The sequence below is a fragment of the Harpia harpyja genome, chromosome 2, assembly GCF_026419915.1.
Source record: "Harpia harpyja isolate bHarHar1 chromosome 2, bHarHar1 primary haplotype, whole genome shotgun sequence".
In the NCBI taxonomy this organism is placed as follows: Eukaryota; Metazoa; Chordata; class Aves; order Accipitriformes; family Accipitridae; genus Harpia; species Harpia harpyja.
The window spans coordinates 15,913,682-15,933,610 of NC_068941.1; the positions used below are offsets into that span (position 1 = coordinate 15,913,682).

General features: G+C 43.1%; 1 protein-coding gene across 1 annotated transcript in view; it reads right to left on the reverse strand.

Moving 5' to 3' along the window:
• FREM3 (FRAS1 related extracellular matrix 3) overlaps window positions 1-7,301 on the reverse strand; it is a 79,850-nt gene extending 72,549 nt beyond the window's left edge. The window contains exons 1-2 of the mRNA XM_052815341.1: window positions 2,216-7,301; window positions 210-299 (exon numbers count right to left, since the gene is read on the reverse strand). Coding sequence (XP_052671301.1) covers window positions 210-299; window positions 2,216-7,301 — 5,176 coding nt within the window. The remainder of the gene's footprint in view (window positions 1-209; window positions 300-2,215) is intronic.
• Window positions 7,302-19,929: the final 12,628 nt, after the last annotated feature.

Here is a 19,929-nt window from a genome sequence, read left to right on the forward strand (position 1 = left end):
TAAGAGTTGATAGCTTGCCATAGCAGTTTGCATTAATTGTGACATTATACATTAAAATGAATAAAATATCCTCATTTGTGTTCCTATGTGTTCATGGCACTTTTACATATTACTTATAAAGAAATAACAGATGACTTGTTTATTTAATGTGAACAATCTTCCAGATAGTGTAATTCCAAGATATGTATAATGAAGCATCTTAATCTTACCGTTGTCTTCAATGGAGAAATAGAAGATGTCACTGGTAGCATTATCACCTTCCTTCAGGATGTAGCTGATCTTCATTTCATCAATATCGGCTAAGAAAAGAATATGCTAAATGAATAATCATAGAATTTTACTACAGAATATAGAGGACATAGTTCATTCTACCTTTACTATTTGATTACTTACTAATAAGTTGGCTAATTTGTGGATAAAGCATTCCAGCAACGAAACTTGTACAACGTGGCATGGCTTCTTACACTGGTCTATACTCAGCAACACAACATAAATTTGGCTATTAGCTCAAAGAACAATGGCAAAAAGACAGTGACATATAGTCTTACCATAAATATTTATTTTTAAATACTAAAGTCACATCCTTGTTTCAGCACATTAGGAAGAATTACTTTGCTATAACTAAATTGAATCTATTGGGAGTAAAGATCTGCCCATTTTTTAGAGATCAATTTAACCTCAATGAGTTTTTTAAACTCTTCTACGACACACAAAACTGTGGCAGGTACATTGGGACTGAATATGAGAATGTATTAAACAAATCACAAATAGGTCTAAAAGTCAATAAAATTTTAATTTGATATCCCCAGAGAATAGGGAAAAACCACCAGGATATTTCTATTACCCTAAAGTTGCAGGTATATTACCCTATGCCACATTTCATCAATATGAAGACTTCAGAAAAGTCTTCTACTTTTGCTTTTATTTTAGTTAAATAAGCAACAATTTCATTTGATATGAAAATGTTTGGGATATACCTAAATGTTCTTTATACTGCATTCAGCATTAAGCTGTTCTAGAGCTAATTCTGATATACTAAGAGACTTACTCCCCTGGGGTTACCAGTTGCTCTTGTTCTGGCATGGCAGATTTGGGTGCTTTCTGTCAACTGAAAATGTATGAAACATTCTTGAATCAATGGCAAATGATTTTTCACAACATTGTAGCTTGGCAGATGAACTGCAGACTTTTAAAAATAAATTGTGTTATCATAATCTTAAAGCTACAACCTGTCTGGAAGTTACGGATAAATACATAAAATGGAAATAAAGACTTTTTCTCTCCCCAGATTGTTTTCTCTTGCAAAAGAAAGGTAACATACCCGAGCACATAAAAATAACGGAGACCTCTAATCCTATTATAGTGTCTAATGAGAATTTTGGTAAATGTTGTCCCCGCTACTGATAATCAAAGCACACTGGAGATAGGCAAACTCTAGGCTGGAAGTTTCCTTGTGAAAGCTTTCAACATACTATTCTATCCAGGACAGATGAACGGCAGTTGTAAACCCAACTACTTAAGATCGGCGAGAGCACAGGGACATTTATAGAGAGTCTGGCTGCTGTCACTGTGCCCCACCATCCTCTGAGGCTCTTCCCTCTGCACAGGTTTGGTGGAGCTGACCTAAAGGAGGCCTCCCTACCTACTGAGCTTTCTCTGTGGAACAGAATCACAAAAAACATCACCTAAACTACTGAGGCTATACTGGGCGTACCCTGCCTCTTTTTTTCCTTTTTTTTTTTTTTAAATACTAGATCCAGTGATGTGCAGAAATATTAATCACCTTTCCAAACAATTTCCTCTGAAGACAACACTGATTTTTGAGCCTGGGTTTAATTTCCAGGCAGGCAAACAGGTACTTCAGTCTTCAAAAAGAAACTGGTGCGGGATCTGCAAATCACCATTTCAGATATTATCCCATCTTCTTATGAGCAGTACTATGCTATGTACATGGTAAGATGTACATTTAACACACAGTAGGAAACGCATTAATGCATGCACATACAACACAGAACTTTTCTATTGTGTCTTCATAGGTAAAACAAAGCTTCATTTCTAAAATGCATGTATTATAATTCTGATCATTTGCATATACTTTGTAGTTTAAAAGACACTGCTTTCTAAATCCCCTGAAACAAAGACTCAAACAATAGAACATAAAATAACAGCTCATTGAGCCCAATGTTTATAAGCAAATACAACCATCAGCACCAACCTTGCATAAATGTTCTAATGCTCTCATTTCCGAGGCCAGTATTAATGATGAAGCCATGCTCCGGCCCATCTGTTATTTTGTATTTCAAGAGATTGTGTGGACTGTCTCGATCCTCTGCCTTTAGTGCCTTACTAGTGATCAGGAAGCCTAGATGCCCAGCTGGAATTCTTCTCAGAGTAGGGGCACCCTTGTTCACCACTAACTGTGGCACTCTGTTGTCCAGTGAACTGATCTGAATCCTCATCATTTGGGGTTGATGGATCTCCTTGCTAGTGTCAGGGAAAACATAAAAGTTTGTGTGGGTCCCATCAGTCACAGAGAAGGAGAAACTATCCTGCCTGGTTTCTGTACCATCATGTCTGTAGCTGATAAGATTCTCATTCAAGTCTTGTTTGGTGAAGCTGGTGACTGGGTAGCTGTTGTTGTACAAAATCTGGCCATGCACTGGCACCTGAGTGACTGTGAATAGGAGTAAATGGTCAGGCGTATCCCCATCTTCCACGGTCAGCTCAAAAGGGGTGATCAGCCTGGTCTCCCCTTCCTCAACAACCAGGTCACCAATAGTTAGAATTGGCTTTTTGTTGTCCACATCTATGATGGAGACCCTGAAGGTACGGAAGACTGGGTTATACCCATCTGTCACTTCAAACTCAAAACTGTCCATCTTCACCTCATCCTCTGCAGTGTGAATGTAGTAAATCTTGTTGCCAGCAAGTTGGAGCTGAGTAAAGGAAACAACGGGTACTCCAGGACTGTCTGAATTCTCTAGATGGCCCCGGGTTGGGGACCGGGTGACTCTGAAATGCAAATTTTCATCAGGACTGTTAATATCACTTGTGCTGAGCAGATCAGTTGTGAGTGTCACCTTTCCACCTTCTTTCAGAGTTACACCCTTGTTGATCACCTCAGGGAAGACCATATCAATGCTACCAATGGTAATATAGAAGTACCTGTCTATCAAGGCATTAATACCATCAGTAACATCAAATTTAATCAGATCACGCACTCCATGCAGGCCAGTATGAACATAGCGGATAAAACCCTGGTCTAAATCATCTTGTGTGAAGTTTGTGCCTTGTGTAATGTTGCACAGCACTTCCTCTTGTCTGTTCAGATGTTGTAGGAAACCCTGCACAGGTGCCAAACGGATGACATAAACAAGGCTCTTGTCCTCTGAATCGATGTCTGTAGCTTTAAGGTCTTGACTAGAGATGACCTTTGACTTGCCAATCTCTACTTCCAGACCATTGTTGATTGCCATCCTGGGAGTCTCATCATCTACCAGGATCACCGTAATCGGCACATTCTGCTCCACTGTGTGGTGTCCATCGGTCAGCTGAATTTGGAAGCTATCTTCTTCCACCTCTGAGTCATCATGTTCATACACAATGCTGGAAGCCTCCTGGATCTCCTCCAAGGTGAAGCTGTGAACAGGCACAGTGCCTGTGGACAGCTGCTGCACAATCTGCCCATGCTTAGGAGGGACACCAATAACAAAACGCAGTTTATCTGGAGGCATGTCTGCATCGGCTCCGCTGAGGATGGGCATGTCAATCACCAGGCTCATCCCCTCAAGCACCATGAATTCACGCACAAACAGCTCCGGCTTTTCATCGTTGGTGGGGATGATGACAATGGGGAAGAACTGGTGAGGTGAGAAGTTAACACCATCAGAGCACTGGAAAGTGAATCTATCCTCCGCAGGCTCCACCCCCTTGTGAATGCTCTGCACATAGTTGACATGGCCCAGGCGAATATCTTTGATGGAAAAAGCACTAATGGCAGTACCAGCTCTAGACTTCTCAGACCCAGGGGCTGGAGAGACGTTCTCCAAATACCCTGAAGTGGACTGAACTGTGACAATGCACAAGATGTCATCTCTGGGAGTATCTACATCCTCCACATCCAGCTGATCCAGAGTTAGAGTACTCTTCCCTCCCTCAAGGACACTGAGCGGCTCTGCTGCAACCATCACTTCAGGTGCAACGCTGTCCACAGGCAATATAGTTACAGCCACACGCACCCTTTGTACTGTGCTGCGTCCCACCACCCATTCACTGGAGAGGTCAAAAATGGTGAGATTGAAGGAATCATACCTCTTTTTCAAGCCAATCTCTCCACTGGTGTGAGTGTAGGCTACAGCTCCACTGATGAGGTCATGCTGGGTAAACTTTTCGGATCGCACTCCATCCATGAGGATGTCACCCAGCTTGGGTGGATCCTGGACAATGAAGGTCAGCACCAAGTCATCTCTATCCTCATCTGTACCCTGGATAAGCGACGTAGTAATTTCAGTAGCACTGTTTTCCAGGACATCAATGGCTGCTCCCACCTGCCTGTGACCACCAAGGAGAGAGATACTTGGGTTTTCATCATCCACAGGCTGCACAGCAATCTTGACTGTGATTGGCACATGATGGACTCCATCACTCACTTCCAACTGATAAGAATCACTGGCAAACTCATCGCCACTGTGCTTGTAGGAGATGCGCCCACCAGCAATATCATCTAGCAGGAAAGATTCCCCTTGCACCATCAGACCCTCCTCCAGAAGACGTAGATGGCCATGCTCCGGAACTTGAGTTACAGTGAAGACAATCTGGTCTGCAGATGTGTCCTCATCTGTGGCATCCAGCTGATTGCTGGTGAGAAGGAAGCTGTTTCCCTCAAGCACAGTGAAGCCTGTATTGGTGATCTGAGGTGGCTTGTTGTCCACTGGCTGCAGGAAGAGAGTAAAGGTACCTTGTAGAGAATTGGCAGCTGAATCCTCTACAAGGAATGTGAACTGAACCACCCGTGGTGTGATCCCCAGCTCCTGATCCGGGGGTCGATATGCCACCTTGTGGTGGTTGACCTGGGCTTGGGTGAAATGTGTAATGGACGTCTCAGGACTGTCGGCCAACACAATCTCTCCAGTGACCACAGAGTGGTTCTCATCTGTGTCAGTTGGGGGTGTCAGCAAAGTGTACTTCAGCTCCCTGTCATCCGTATCCAGGTCAGTGTACCGTAAATAGTGCTTCTTAAAGACGGTCAGCTGGTATTCCTGCACTATCATCTGCAGGCTAGTACCTGGGTACAGTGCAGGTGGCAGGTTGTCTACCGGTTGGACTTTGACAGCGAGCACGTGCTCCCCTGACTGGTTAGGGGGGTCGTTGTCATCCTGCAGCCGGAACACAATGTGGCCCATCACTGGGCTGGCACTGTGAGCTCCCGTGTGCCTGAAGAACAGCCTCCCATCGAGGATGTCCTGCTGCAGCCACTCATTCACCACCCTCTCATACACGTGTTCATCCTCCACAAAGTGCCAGGGGGAGGAAGAGGAGTCACTCTCCAGCCCTGCTCTGCTTGCTTTGCTCTCATAAGATGCTGGTTGCTCTGCCTGACGCAGCAGCAGCTCACCAAAGCGGTGGGAATGTAGTAGGGACACTGCGGAGTCCCCAACCAGGACAAATCGGATAGAGGTATCATCAGAGTCAATGTCTGTGGCACTGAGGACAAAAGGTGAGATTTGGACAGTCTGTTGCTCACTCAGCACCAGCCCCGTATTTGCATTCAGCAGTGGTGGCTGATCATCATCAGGAGCAATGGTGATGGGGTACAGAAATTCGACCTGGTGCTGCCCGTCTGCCATGCGGAAAACAATGTTGTCGCTGTAGCTGTGCTCACTGCCATCGTATTGGTAAATCACCTGCCCTGCTTCTAGCTCTGCAGCAGTGAAGTACTTGCGGCTGGGCGGTACACCCAGTACCTTGAGCTTCCCATGTTGCAGGCCCCGCGTGACCCAGACCTTTACCTCTTTCAGATTGTCCTCATCGCTGATCTCCAAGTTGCCAGACAGTGGCCGTGACTGGCCCTCAAAAAGCATCAGCTGTGGGCCAGCCACACGACTGAAAGTGGCTACGGGGGCCAACGTGTTCATGGGCTTTACCAGGATGACGAAAGCGAAAGGCTCTGAGGAGGCGCCGTCAGGGTCTAGCACTTCCATTTCCACCTGGAAAAGCCGCTCCTGGTCCGAGTCCAGGGTAGGGGGCTGGTAGGCAATCTTCAGCTCCCTCACCTCCTGCTGCGAGAAGGCACCGAGGGGGCGGCTGGGGTCATCGGTGCTGAGCAGGAAGCCTTGCTGCTGTGGGTCACTGGGCCAGACAGAGGTGAGGTTGAAGATCAGGAGGTCTGGGGGGGTCTCCATGTCCTCAGCAGCCAGCACGTCCAAGGTGAGCGCTGTGAGAGCAAACTGGTCCACCTCCATCATAAGCAGCGCCAGGAAGCTGGGCTTGGGTGGCGTGTTGTCGGCCCCTTCGTGGATCCGCACCAGCACCTGGAAGTACTCCCGCTGCTCCAGGCCAGCGGCAGGCAGCACAGACACCCGCGCGGGGATGCAGTCCCGGCCGGGGGAGGCGGTGGCCGCCGTGTGCCGGTAGCGGATCCCCGCCTGCAGCACGGCAGAGCAGTCTCCGCTGTAGCCGGCGGGCAGGGGCCGCCCCTCGGCATCCAGCAGCCGCCCGTAGGCGGGAAGGGGGCCGGCGCCGGCCGCCTCGGGGGGCAGCAGGGTGAGGCGGCAGCGCCGGCCGGGCTCGCCCTCGGGGAAGCCCAACACCTTGCTGTCCAGGGGGAGGCTGAGCCCCCGCAGCTTCTCCACGGGCAGGGGCAGGTTGCGGCTCAGCAGGCGCAGCTGCTGGAAGAGCACCTCCACCTCCAGCGCGAAGGGCACGATGAGGGTCCGGCGGGGCGAGTCGTAGCGGAGCTGGAGGCGCAGGCGGTACCGGCCAGGGCTGCGGGCCCCGAAGTGAGTGTAGGTGACCTGCCCGCGGGCGAAGGCGCAGGGGAAGCGCGGGGGATGCAGGGCGCCGGCGGGCTGCGGGCCCGGCCCGCTGCCCAGCACCGCCACGGCGCACCTGTCCCCCGGCCGCACCCGCAGCACCAGGTCCGCCGCCGGGTCCAGCGAGACGGAGCGGCCGAGGGGGACGCGCAGCCCCCGCTTGGAGACCAGGATAGCAGAGGTATCGGGCTCCACCGCCCCCCGCGCACTCAGGAGCCCGAGCAGCAGCAGCACCGCCGCGGCTGGAACCCCCGGCAGCCCCCCGGCCATGGCCCGGTTGCTGCGGGCCGTCCTGCGCTCTAAGCCGCCCCCCGCACCGCCGGGGCTACTAAATGGCCGGGGCAGGGGGAGGTGGGGGCGGCGGTGGGGGAAGCAGGACCCTCCCCCAGCGCTGCAGCGGGGGCCGTACCCCAGGCACGGCGGCAAGGTGCGGCGAAAAGCCCGAGCGACCCGCGTCCCGGGGCGGGCTGCCGAGCCGGAGCGGTGCGGGGGGAGCAGCAAGCCCGCCCCTGGCCCCGGAGCCCCTTCCCGGCGCAGGCACGGCCGCAGCCTCGCTCCCTCGGGCGGTGCGACAGCGAGATTAAGGGCGGAAAACAAGGAGAGGTAGATGAGGCAGGAGAGCAGGAGCGGGCAGGTGTTGGGGAGAGGTAAGTGGAGGCAGAGGGGAGCAGGCACTCACGGCTCGGCCGCGCCTTCCCGGGCAGGGACGGGGTTCGTCTCGCTGCCGGGGTAGAGGAGCCCGCACGGCGTACAGCAAGTACCTGCCCGCCAGCAGCTATCCGGATGAAAACCCAAAATGCAAGTTTCCTCTCGAAGGGGGAAGCGAATTCCATGTGGAGAGCAGCAGATGCAGAATTTCAAAGCCAACACAACCCCTTCGTGGTCTAGAAGGGGCTATTGATATTTCGTCTTTTCACACAGACAGAAGTTTCCTCCCCTTCACCCCCAAACTTGGCATACAGTTCATGCTATGTACAGACAGTAAAGGGGGAAATTGTAAAACCACACTGGACTTTAGGATGTTTGCTTACTACTAAGCAATTTCTCACAGCTAGAAAAAAAGGAAGCAGCCTAGGCAGTTTCAACTTTGCTTGGGACCATTCCTATTCGGTTTCACTTGCAGGTGCTCAGCCCTTGCTCAGGCTCTTGGCTGAGGACAGCAGATAAAAACACTACTGGATTTTAAAAAACACGGTTTCTGTTGGAATTACTACTGCGTTTTCTAGTATTTTGGACATTTACCCTACTATTTCATTAAAGGGACAAGTTCCTTAAAGCTTTATTTACTGTTTATATTTTTCAAATTCTTCAGGAACTTACCGAGTCCCACTGTTCACGAAGATGAATTGCTTACCCACTCTTAACTACCATAAAATAGGAATGGGCTTTTCACTCTCAAGTGTTTTGCTTGTGTTGATATTAATAAAGATACTAGAATACATATTTGAAAATAAAGTGCATAGGGAAACCAAGTACACTTCTCTGGTTTAGTACAAGGTTTAAACTAATAGCAAATGATTGTATATCAATAACTTTTTTTTTTTTTTAAAGTATAAGGACTTCCTCATACATGAGTTTCCACATACACTAGACAGCAGTTCTGTGCTCCGTGGAAGTGTTCTCTGGAGTGAGGACTGAGCCCCTGGTATGGTTGACACTAACAAACTTTTACTGGGACTTGTCTTTCAGGAACCTAAATAAGTCCAGCTTATTTTCCTCAAGCCAACAGGATATTCTGGGCAAATATAACTGGACTAAGCAGTAACAAAGATGTTGCTGAATAATGACTTACAGATAGAAAGGGGTTTTCTGTTCTTGCTAGATTCAAAGCCGTTATGCCAAGTTCTGTTCTTTGGTAGAACTGTGTAACCAATAACACAAGTTACCCACTGAAACTTGTGTGTATATATATAGATGCACACACAGGCATGCAAAGTTCACAAAATTTACATTTTTTTCCATCCTTAATCAAAGCCATTTGTTCTATAAGGTACAGTTGCAGTACACAAGGTCTATGTAAAACCCAAAGATTGTATACTGTTCCCATCAAGTTTCCTGGAAGGTAAGACAAATTTTCCTGTTAAAATAAACTGGAATGAGAAATGTGTTCGATTACAATTTTTATCTCAAGAGTGTGTTGGACAGGAAATATTGAGGAATTGCTTTCCTATGTATTTGTGCTCAGCCTGCTTCTTTCAGTTTGTTGTGAGGTAGTATAATTTATCACATATATGATCGTGCACCAGAAAAAATAGACTATGTATTATGAAGTTACAGAACCCCAGCATTAGTGTTGACAAACTAAATCCAAACTGCATGCAGTGGTTCTGACTGCCTTGCTCACACCAATTCTTGACTTTGTACACAGTACAAGAGTAATTTTTTCCTCTGTTTCACTGTCTTTTAAAATATTTCATCTTTATGTCACTGAAGCCCAGTCCTATAAGCATGTAGACATAGGTGCTCCATATGGCATGTTGAAATTAGTGGAAATGCTTTCATATATATTTGCAGAAAAGGAATATTTGTTTTTTCAGCTCTTAGGACCTGATTCAAAGCCCTCTAAGTCCTGCAATCACCTTTCAGTCGACTTTGATGGGCTTTGGACCAATGTTATCTACACAAGATATTTAGAATCAAGTTCAAAGAATTGTTAAACAAAATCAAAGTTTTATTTGCTCAAGTAGCTTCATTGTGCCTCAAACATAGCAGAGCAGCTTCCTTGCTACAGTCATGTTCCAGTTAAAAAACCCCCCACTGTATTCCAATATTAAAGCAAGTTATGACTAACAGTAGAGTTCAGACAGTCAATAAAACATGGATGCTTGATATCAGTGAAAGATTCTAGAGATCTTCATTTACCATCATGTTAGTCCAGTGTTATGGTAGCATAACTACAACTAAAAATGGAAGATACCCATTTTTCCTCTATGTTCTACATATCTTTTTTTAATACTCCCGATCCCAAATTAGGCTCAAGAACATTTCTGCTCTATATTCACATAAGAGCATAAGGCATCCATAGCTAGGAGACAGTCCAAACCTTGGTGCAGCACAACATATGCAAGCTAGGTCCTCAAGTTCTAAGTCTAGGTCATTTTAAAAAAAAAAAAAAAAAAAAAAAAAAAGGAAGCAAAAATAGTTACTTAGAGGGTTCATTACACTGGAAAAGAAAATCTCCACCTGTTCCATTAAAAACCAGTATATCTTAGTTTAAGTGTTACACTGACAAATTGTGTTTAAAGAAAGCGAAGCTAAGGAACTCCTTGCAAGTGTTCCCTTCTGAATCAAAATTTTTCTTAAAATCACACAATTATAATTAATTTTGTGTATACAAGCATGTGTAAACCTCTAGCAGCCAAGTAGGCTGAGCCAATCTGAGTTCACTGTAGCAACGCTCTGATGTGTTAAGATTTCAGAGCCAGTTACCACAGAAATTATGACCTGTAGCCCAAAACAGCAGATGGATTTTCCACAGAACTAGACTTACAGTAATCACACCGAGATCCTTTTTCAATCGCACAAATATGCATAAAACTGCAACCAGAAAGATGTTTGAGTGAATATTTGCTACATAAGCAATGCATGAGCACTTTAAAAACAGACAATAGGTCTTCCAAAACCTCTTTCTGACAGTTAGGTTACTTCTCACACTTAACAGTGAACATTATAAGCAAGTCTTAACAAGCATCGGTTAAGCGCGTGGAATTATACAGAGATACAACAATAGATTGATATTTTTGCTTACCTTGGAATTTGTTGCCCAGTTGCCTCTGAATTCACTAGTGGTTGTACAGCTTCAGCCTACTCCAGTTTAAGTCTCCAGTCTTATTGTCTGGACCCTTCAGTAGTTTGGAACAGTCCTTTTCATCTAGCTTGGTTTCAAGTTTTCACACACACAGGAAAAAAAAAAGAATACTCAGCTACTAGTGTTAGTCCATCTTTTTGTATATCACATCTTGAAGCGAGGTAGAAGAATTGTTTTCTCAGATTGATGTTGGAGACACTAGCTGGAGGGAATGGAGTCCTGAAGGTACTCAAATCAGAAAACATGAATGAATCTGAAAAAAAAAAAAAGCATAAAAATAAGTAGTTTATTGAATTAACCTAATGAATATAATTATTTTTCTAAGTGCATCACTGCATCTACTTTGTTTTTCTTTTAATATATTTGTTTCATTTGTGAATGGCAGTATTAGATGCAGCAATGACCAAATTGGACATCTGTCCCCCACCCTGGAAGTAGTTAGACCTTAATTCCATAGTAGTAGCGTCAATCAAACACTGCTTTGCAAGGCTGAGCATGCTAGTGCTACTTTCACTTAACGTGCTTTTGATAACAATTAAAGTCAGCAAATTTTAAAAAGTTCTACCTTATGCAGATGAGATGCCCTGGTTTGGAAGTGTCAGGACCCTGCCCCATATCCTATGAGAGCTTTTGCTGTGTGATCTACCTTTCTTCTGCCCACACACCAGGTGCCAAACGCCCCTGTTCAGAGGCTGAGAGTAGTGTGCCAATCCCTGGCACTTCACAGCCAGGGTTTCTGCATGCATACTTGCATTCATCTGCACGCTACCTTTGCATTTCATACAGGGCTTTGCCTCGCCCCCCAAATTAACGTAGTTCCAACACTATCTGTCATACCTCTCTTCAGGAGAAGAGAAAAACTCTTATCGTATGGCATTACATGATGTTAGGACATATTGAGCTATACTGTATCATGCCACAGGGTCTAACTGGATGAATGAATGAGAGCAAGCATGTATGTGTACTTTCAGGCAGCAGACTTGCTGCACTTTACAGCTTACAGGGAACCAAGTACCTTAGAAGAAAATAGAGTGGATCTGCAAGATCTCATACTATGAAATGTATGTACCTGTTCTGGTAAAATAAGATGTTGAGATGCTTCTGCTGTACCTTCAGCAATGCTCTCTACTGGGAACAGTTGTCCTGATCAGCTGCCTATGTGTGTATAGATAAACGTGGGTGTGTATGTATGTACAAATTTGATTTCTAAAACTCAGCAGCTTTATAGGACTTTGGGGATAGCAGCATTGTAATCCTTAAGAACTAGAACCAGGTTATAAACCTCAGTTCCAAGCTAAGGTCTTAGGATTGCACTACTGAAATCCTTTCTTCTGTTGTATAAATATTTTTAAAGGGGTTTAGAGTACAAGTTAAAAAAAAGCAGAGGGCTAACTTTTGGAGTAGAAAGTACCACTGAAGACCCTTCCGTAAAGTCAGTGTACATAACCATCCAGCAGAGAACATAGCCTGGAGATACATCAGCCCCTAGAACCTGGCTGTTTTGGCTATATAGATGAACACCCACACAGTCAGAAGAACATCGGCTGCAACTTCCCATATCAAGCATATACTTTTAAGGGTTTTTTTAAGAAGTGTCTAAAAGCCCTTTCACAGCTCCTAATAAATTTCCATCTCATTTCTGCACTGGCTGAAGTCTTGTCAACATAAGGAGGAATAGCTGGGGATTCTTAGGAACTTTAGCATGAACCAAGAGCTATCCACTTTTGCACCTTTTTTAGAGAGAGATCTGGTAGGGTCAGTAGGCTAACACTACATGTTTGAGTGGAATGCTAAGAATATCCTCAGTAAGTAAAGATCTACTTACAGCAGAGAAAGGAAAAATATTGAAAAAAACCTAACAAAGATCAAGTTAATTTGTACAGTGTTTAATTTGTAAAGTTTTGTGTTTCACTCCAAATAAGTAAGCATTCCGCAGTTGGAGGTTCAGCAGATGCTTAAGAGTGTTTTATCAGCGTAATGCCTCCTCACTTTTTAAACAGAGGAAAACAAAAGCATCCAAGAAGCTATTTAAATAGTGATAGGAATAACCTTAAGACTAACATCTTTGACTCAAAAATCAGCCTTATATTGAGGGATACTGGGACCTTCCACACTTGTTCATTCTTCCTCCATGCACTCCCCACCACCCCCTTCCCCCGTAAATCAACAAGGATTTACTATAATGCTTGAGGTAACAGTCCTTAGGTATGTTTATCTTCAAAGGAGGCCATTCACATTAAAGAGTCCATATCCATGAGATGTACTCTTTCTTATCTAGCCTGATGCTGCCAGTCTTGCAAGATGCAGGGACATTTGTCAAGGCCTGCTTCCCCAAATTTATTTCAAAGAGACAGGATGTCATGGGATCTGAAATGATCATTCATGCAACACCCCCCACGCCTGGTCAGCTGAAGTGCTGACTTACATACTTCATGTTAAAGCACAGGGCTTCTTGCATTCTGGACGAGCAGATATGATCAATGAAAACAAACAAATGCACTAATTAGAAGCTTTTCATTTAAATTATTTTAGGGTTAAATCACACTATTACTATGAGGACATAAGGTATTTAAACCCATGTGCAGAGTAACAGAGCTCCCTCTGAAGTTTATTTAAGTAAATTTATGAGTGGTCAGTCTTCACCTAGAATTGAGAATCTTCCAACATTGTACAAGTGCATACGATGGCTTCATGACGTTCATATAACAATTCTGCATATTATTATAAAAATACAATTGCTAATGAAGAACTTTGTAATTATTACAAAACAGTCACAAATATTGTGATGATGTTTCCTAAGCAAACAGTGTATGACCAGCTAAAGCTACATACAGGTTCTTCCTTCTATATCAACATTGAAAATCTAAACACTAAGTAGAACTAACCAGTCTATGAGGAAAAGAATATAGATGGACTACTTAGTCAGATGTAATTAAAAAAAGAAGGTAGCAATTTGGTATTGAAAGTGATTGAATACTATTCAATTTTTAGAAAGGTCTGTTCCATTTAAACAGAAAAAAAAAAAAAAAAAGATGCTGCAGCTGCCATCCTCAGGACCTCTTTTAGACCCTCTCCATCTTGCAGCTGCAGAGCACAAATGAAGTCCAGGAGCTCCCCGTGGAATGCTCCAGTAGGTATTTCATACCATAACTCTCCCCTACGATGGAGCCAGAGGCTTCATTGAGTTTGATTGACAAGGTAGAGCAATTGGGCAGTGACACATACAAACATCAAGGAAACTCCCCTGTGCACAAGGCTCCTAAACTCATGGCTTTGCTGTCCCTTTGCTAATTTGCAGTAGCATTCTGGGGTACACAGACAAGGCTTGAAAACAGTGGATTTTGAAAAGACCAACTTTTTACTTGCATAATCTTAAATGTTAGTGTCAGATCGAAAGCATTCTGCCCAGACAAAACAGTATTCTACCACAAGGAGAGGGGGAAACCAGTCTTCGGTACCTGGCTACAGGCTCCACATACACCCTTGGGCAGTTCTGCGCAGTTTCACCGCCCCCCCCCCCCCCGACAGGTTCTGCAGAGCGAAGGGGAATGGCAGTCACCTAAAATCATATACTCCTGCACACACAACAGTTCTACCCTGTACAGCGAGCAGGAGCGTCATTTGCCTTTAAATGCATTCCCAGACTGCGTGAGTAGTACAAGCGTGTAACAACAACAAAACCAATCCTTCCTCTTCTCTCCAGGAAAGTTAACATCTCATGGACCTTACAATAATTGCTGCAGAATACAAAGGTAGAACTAGACAGCTGTATTGGGAGAGGCGTATTTTGAACCAATGTGCTTTCCAAATCAATTTAACGTAGTTAGAAACCGATAAGCATATCCAGTGACTATCCATGAAAATAATGTCAGGGATAAATTCTCTAACCACACAATAGTCCAGAGCAGAAACAGATATTGCCTTAGACCTCAATTAAGAGAAAGAAAGGACCATGACCAAAGGCTAGACACTGCTATTTCATACATTCATATTTCTATAAATATATGCAACACTAAAAAATTTACAACGTCCACCTTTTAAAACTGTACTTATATACAAATGTAGTGAGATCCCAATGGTTATGTGCACCTTTGAAGAAGTATAGAAACAGAAAGTAGCCTTTTATTCTTCTCACTCAAGTTTCAAAAACATTTCAGTGTACACACACTTCATCTGTGTTTGACTTCTCGTGGCCAAGTAGCTACGCAGGCATGTTTACTGAGTGCATTTTACAGGTTTCCTTCCCTCCTTCATGCTGCAGGTGTTCCCTCTGTGACATTTCCTGAGTTTATAGAAGATACACAGACAAACTTCTGCCAAGGTAGGTCAGGTTGCTAATTTATCTAAATAGTCTACTTCCCATAATCTTCCTTCCATCTTAAATAAGTAAATCCCAAACCATGCATTGGGTTCTTTGAAATGAATAGGCTAGTCCTTCTTAATACCTTAGTACACTTCAGAATAACTAGGAAAAGGTCAACAAGGTTGTTCACATGAGCACTACCAACATCAGAGAGGATTAAAGAATCAATAGCTGCCCTCAGAGATCTGCTCAGGTAGACTAGCCAGCCTTTCATGCAAGCAGCCCACTGTACTCCAGGCAAAACTACTCTGGCAGGAGAAATGGCTAGAAAGCTTTAACTCTTTCAGGCACACAGAGGAGCTGCCTGTTCATCTCTGCACAGAGCAGACAAAAAGTTTGCAGAGTAGAACAGGCGCACATTTTTGATCCACTGTTCACCATAGAGGTTTATTTGAGAGGTGTGGGCTCCTCTAGCTGTCGCCCTAGTGGAAGAGAAACTATACTATTTTAGAATGCATCTCACCACCTATGAAAGTTGGTAGATGTGAAAAATAGACAAGAAAGTCAGTCAAGCGAAGTTAAAGAAACCTGAAGCTAAAGTAAATGCACATATTTTACCACAATACAGAAATTAGCAACAAATTATATCCATTAAACATTTTAAAAAAATCCTTTTATTTCCATAAAGTTATATACAAAAAGGTATCTTTCCAGATTTCATCACTGTAATTCTATTTCACATGAAATGAAAATGGCTGATATGCCAAATGTTTTCTTCCTATCTTTGCTCTAATTCATTCTAAATCAGGATTAGATAGATTTAGTCTTCCATGGCAATTTGGCCTATTTCATCAATTGGTTTTATTTTCATCAAATGTGCAACCTAGCAACTTTACTACAAAAACAGCAAAATTTTCTTCAGATCCATTCTTTAGCAGAGCATAATTTGATAACTCTTTGCTCACCCACAATTGTTAGAAGCTACTGCCACTCTGGAGACTTGCTCCCTGTATTTACAAAACCAAAAGCAGTTGGGTGGCTCTAAGAATTGGCCATTGCTCATATTTTAAAAGGAGAAAATTGCATGATTTTTTGTAATATTTGATGACTGATGGATTAACAGAAGATAACATATAGGAAGAACAGTGGGATTGGTCAGAAACCCTAGGAAACTGAAATGAAGTTAACTGCATTTTATTTGTAAAAGCCAACTTTTTAACTCTGTACTGTTATGTTTTAGTCCTATTATTCTTTCCCTAAGTGTAACCCAAACTTAGGAATCTGAGCTGAATTTGTCCCTGAAAATTCCTAAGCCCTGTACTAACTGTTCAAATTGTTCCAATTTTGATGAAGAAATATAGAAGAAGGTTACACAAATTAAAACCAAAATCAACATTTCAATATTCTACTAGGAACGAACTTGAAGTTGTCCTGTATTTGTATCAGAGTTACTCCACACAGGTTTATCTTCAACAACATACTGGGGATTTTTGGCATGTGATGCGCTGCTACATTGACACAGTGATATATCTGCTTAGGATCTGTGAAACCAGATGCTACCCATCTTATCTGCACCATCTGCTCTGACATAGATATCAGAGGATCTACGTTCAAATTCTAGCTGTTGTATGTTAAATATAAAGAGGATTTAGTTGGCTGCTAGTCAGTGATGCCATTCTGCTCTAGGGAATCATATGCACAGTCCAATATTCAGGGGATCTGATCCATATCTTTCTTTGGGACAAAGACCCTTGTGTTTCTTTAAAAAGTTAGAGCAAAAGTGCATTGCTAGATCACAGCAGTACTTTTCTGAAATTCCTATTCTGTGAGAAATATTTCCTACTTGTTTAGCTTCCCTGTAAAACAGAAGAATAAGAGTACTCTATTGCTGATGCTAACCAGTTGAAAAACAACCCCTTTTGCACCACTACAAAATACCTCTACCTATATGTAATCTTTAAAAGATTCTATAATTAGTCTTCTCCTTCTTACTGTGTTGGTTCTATTTATGCTAAATGAGAGAGTTACTCAGATTCATGGGACAAAAGAGACTGAATGTAGGTGCTTGTAATATTACCAAGCTACTTAAAAAAGCCCAGATAGGAGGAGAATGAAAGCAATAAAACCCCTTTTCAGGGTTTATATGTCAAGTAAGTAAGAGTAGACCAGGGTTCACCTGGAGGTTTTGCTTGTTTTCTTTTCTAACAAAAAGGTTCTTTTGCAAAGGAAAGCACTGATTTGACAGAAAAAGACCAGCTTTTCAACACAGCTATCTACTTCAGTGGTATGAAGTAGATACTTAAGATGCTGAGAGCACTCATTAAGCCAGTGGAACCAGCTGACTCCAGGCAGGACTCAGGAGACAGGTTCAAGCCTGGGTTCCCAGCAGCACAGCTACATGGGAGGATGGTGCCAAAAAGAAAACCTGTGGCACACGTCCCCCAGGCAGCCTGGGGCAAAAGGTAAAGTGGGCACTTGAACACAGGTCTCCCACAGCCCAAATTAATATCTGGTCTAGACTAGATCAGGTGAATCCACCCCCTTGGAGAATCTCAGGTTACTCTTAACACAGCATAACACATCTTAAGGCTTTTCCCCTTCAGACACCTCAGCATGCAGTTTCTTGCCTATTCCTGTCACCACATTACTGTAGAGAAACAGCAAGAGACTTGAAAAATTCACTTTTTCCATGCCCCAACTTTGAGAAAATAGTTTCTGACTCCAGCTTTTTAGAAGACCAAACCTATAAAGTCTACAAAAAAACATGCACGGGATATATATTTGTTAACACTAATGTCTACAGTTGGATGTTCATGCACCCTGCACATGCACCCAAATTAGGTGTCACACATTCTAAGGCACAGTAGAGATGTTGCAAACGTCACTAGAAAGATGCTGCTCAATGAAAGCACATGCAGAAAAAAACTAATGCTGTGTCTCATTTTGTTTGTTTTTCCACCCTGCCTCCCCAGGAAGAGAGTCATCTTTGTCTTTTAACTAGTGCATCTGACTTCCCATACACACACACTTATTTTATACAATCATTCTTCTATTAACAGGAACTGGCACAATGCAAGTAAAGGCTAGGCAAATTTGTGAAAAGGAAGACTGTTCACAGTAAAATTAAACAAATACAAGGCTAGAAAAGAAGTAATTAGAAAAGAGAGAGAAAGAGCTCTCCCATCGAAGCAAGAAACCTCTTTTAAGCAGTTTTTCTTAGGTGGGGGCACCACCACTCATTGATCAAAGCATCACTTATAAGACAGTAGGCACAAAACTGCCAGAATTCTTCTCCCATGATCCCCAAATGTGCACGGCAAGCAAAAAGCTAAGCCTCCAGCTAAGGTAGAAGAAGAGCTATCAACCCATCTCTCCAGTACTGTATTGCTAGATAGTCAATATATAAATAATTGACTTTATATAGTAGTCAATCTACAAATATTGACAGTATATAGCGAGTCAGTAATAAAGCAAGAGATGAATCAGATGCTACAGGCATTGTATGACTCCCATAACAGTCCTACTTTCTTCCAAGTCCCCTGTCCAGAAGCAGCCACCATCAATAGAACAATAACTTACACTTACCAGTAGTCCCTCAACAATGCATATATCTACACAGCACTGTATTAAATGTAACTCTTATTGCCAGTTTAGTCTCTAAAAAAATTAAAGAATAAAGAAGGGCTCCCAATTGTTTCACTTTTCATATATTTCAGCAATACCCTTGAGGTTAGCATTTGGCAGTTTAATTTCCTAACACGGATATTGTCATATTTTGTCTCTCTAGGATAAGTCTCAAATACACAGAGTCCAACACTGTGCAGGGGTAGCAAATCACTTCCTTCTGAACAACTGCTTCTCTTCCTAATATTTCAAAATCTGATGTTCGAGATTATTTTTAAGTTTGATAGTTCTATGGTCTGTAAGCTGACAGAAGTGCTTTATGTTGAATACATACATGTGAAAAACTGCACTGAAAGCTACCTCTACATTTTTCTGTATCTTATCAGAACTCAGTGTAAAGTTATAACTTTGTTCAACTCAGACTATAAAATATAAGAAAGGTCTGAGACTAACTGTTAAAGAAACATATTCTATTATACTGCCACATTGTGTTGATGCTGGTAAGTATCAGGAAATACAAAGCTCTAAATATCAAATGAGAGTTTTCATGCTAGGAATTGCAGACAGTGTTTAAGAGCAAAGTGCTTCTCTGAGATTTAGTAAAAGATCAGAAAGTCTGCTAGGCTGATACTAAAATCCTCATTAACACCAACTTTGCAGCAGCTAAGGATGCAGATAGGGTATAATCTGATAAAAACCAGGAAGTTCACAGGAGCTCCGGCAATAAGATGACTTTTGTTCCAACTGGAGACTTATTTTAAATTTTGAATACTTTTTCAAAGCTAACTGGTACAGTTCAATGGAGGAGCTATCAAGTTTAAGAGTGTTCACAAGTACAATACTTTACATTGCCAGTGTAAACAGAAAGACAAATACCAATGTTATACAACACAGCAATTTTATAATAATCCAATAAGATTTGGCTATTGGCATTACTAGTGCTCTTTACTTCATTCTGTACTACCGACTTCGCTATTTATTGATTCCATACCTCAGTAAAGAAGTTGTTCAAGTACAGCATCAGACTGAAATAATAATCATACATCTTCAGAAACCACTTCTTTGGATAGGGGCAATGAGTTTATGGACAATACTTGATTGCAAGGTCCACAACACACCCCAGGGGCTCACAGGCAGTTTAAACACATGTAAGGAATCAGGGA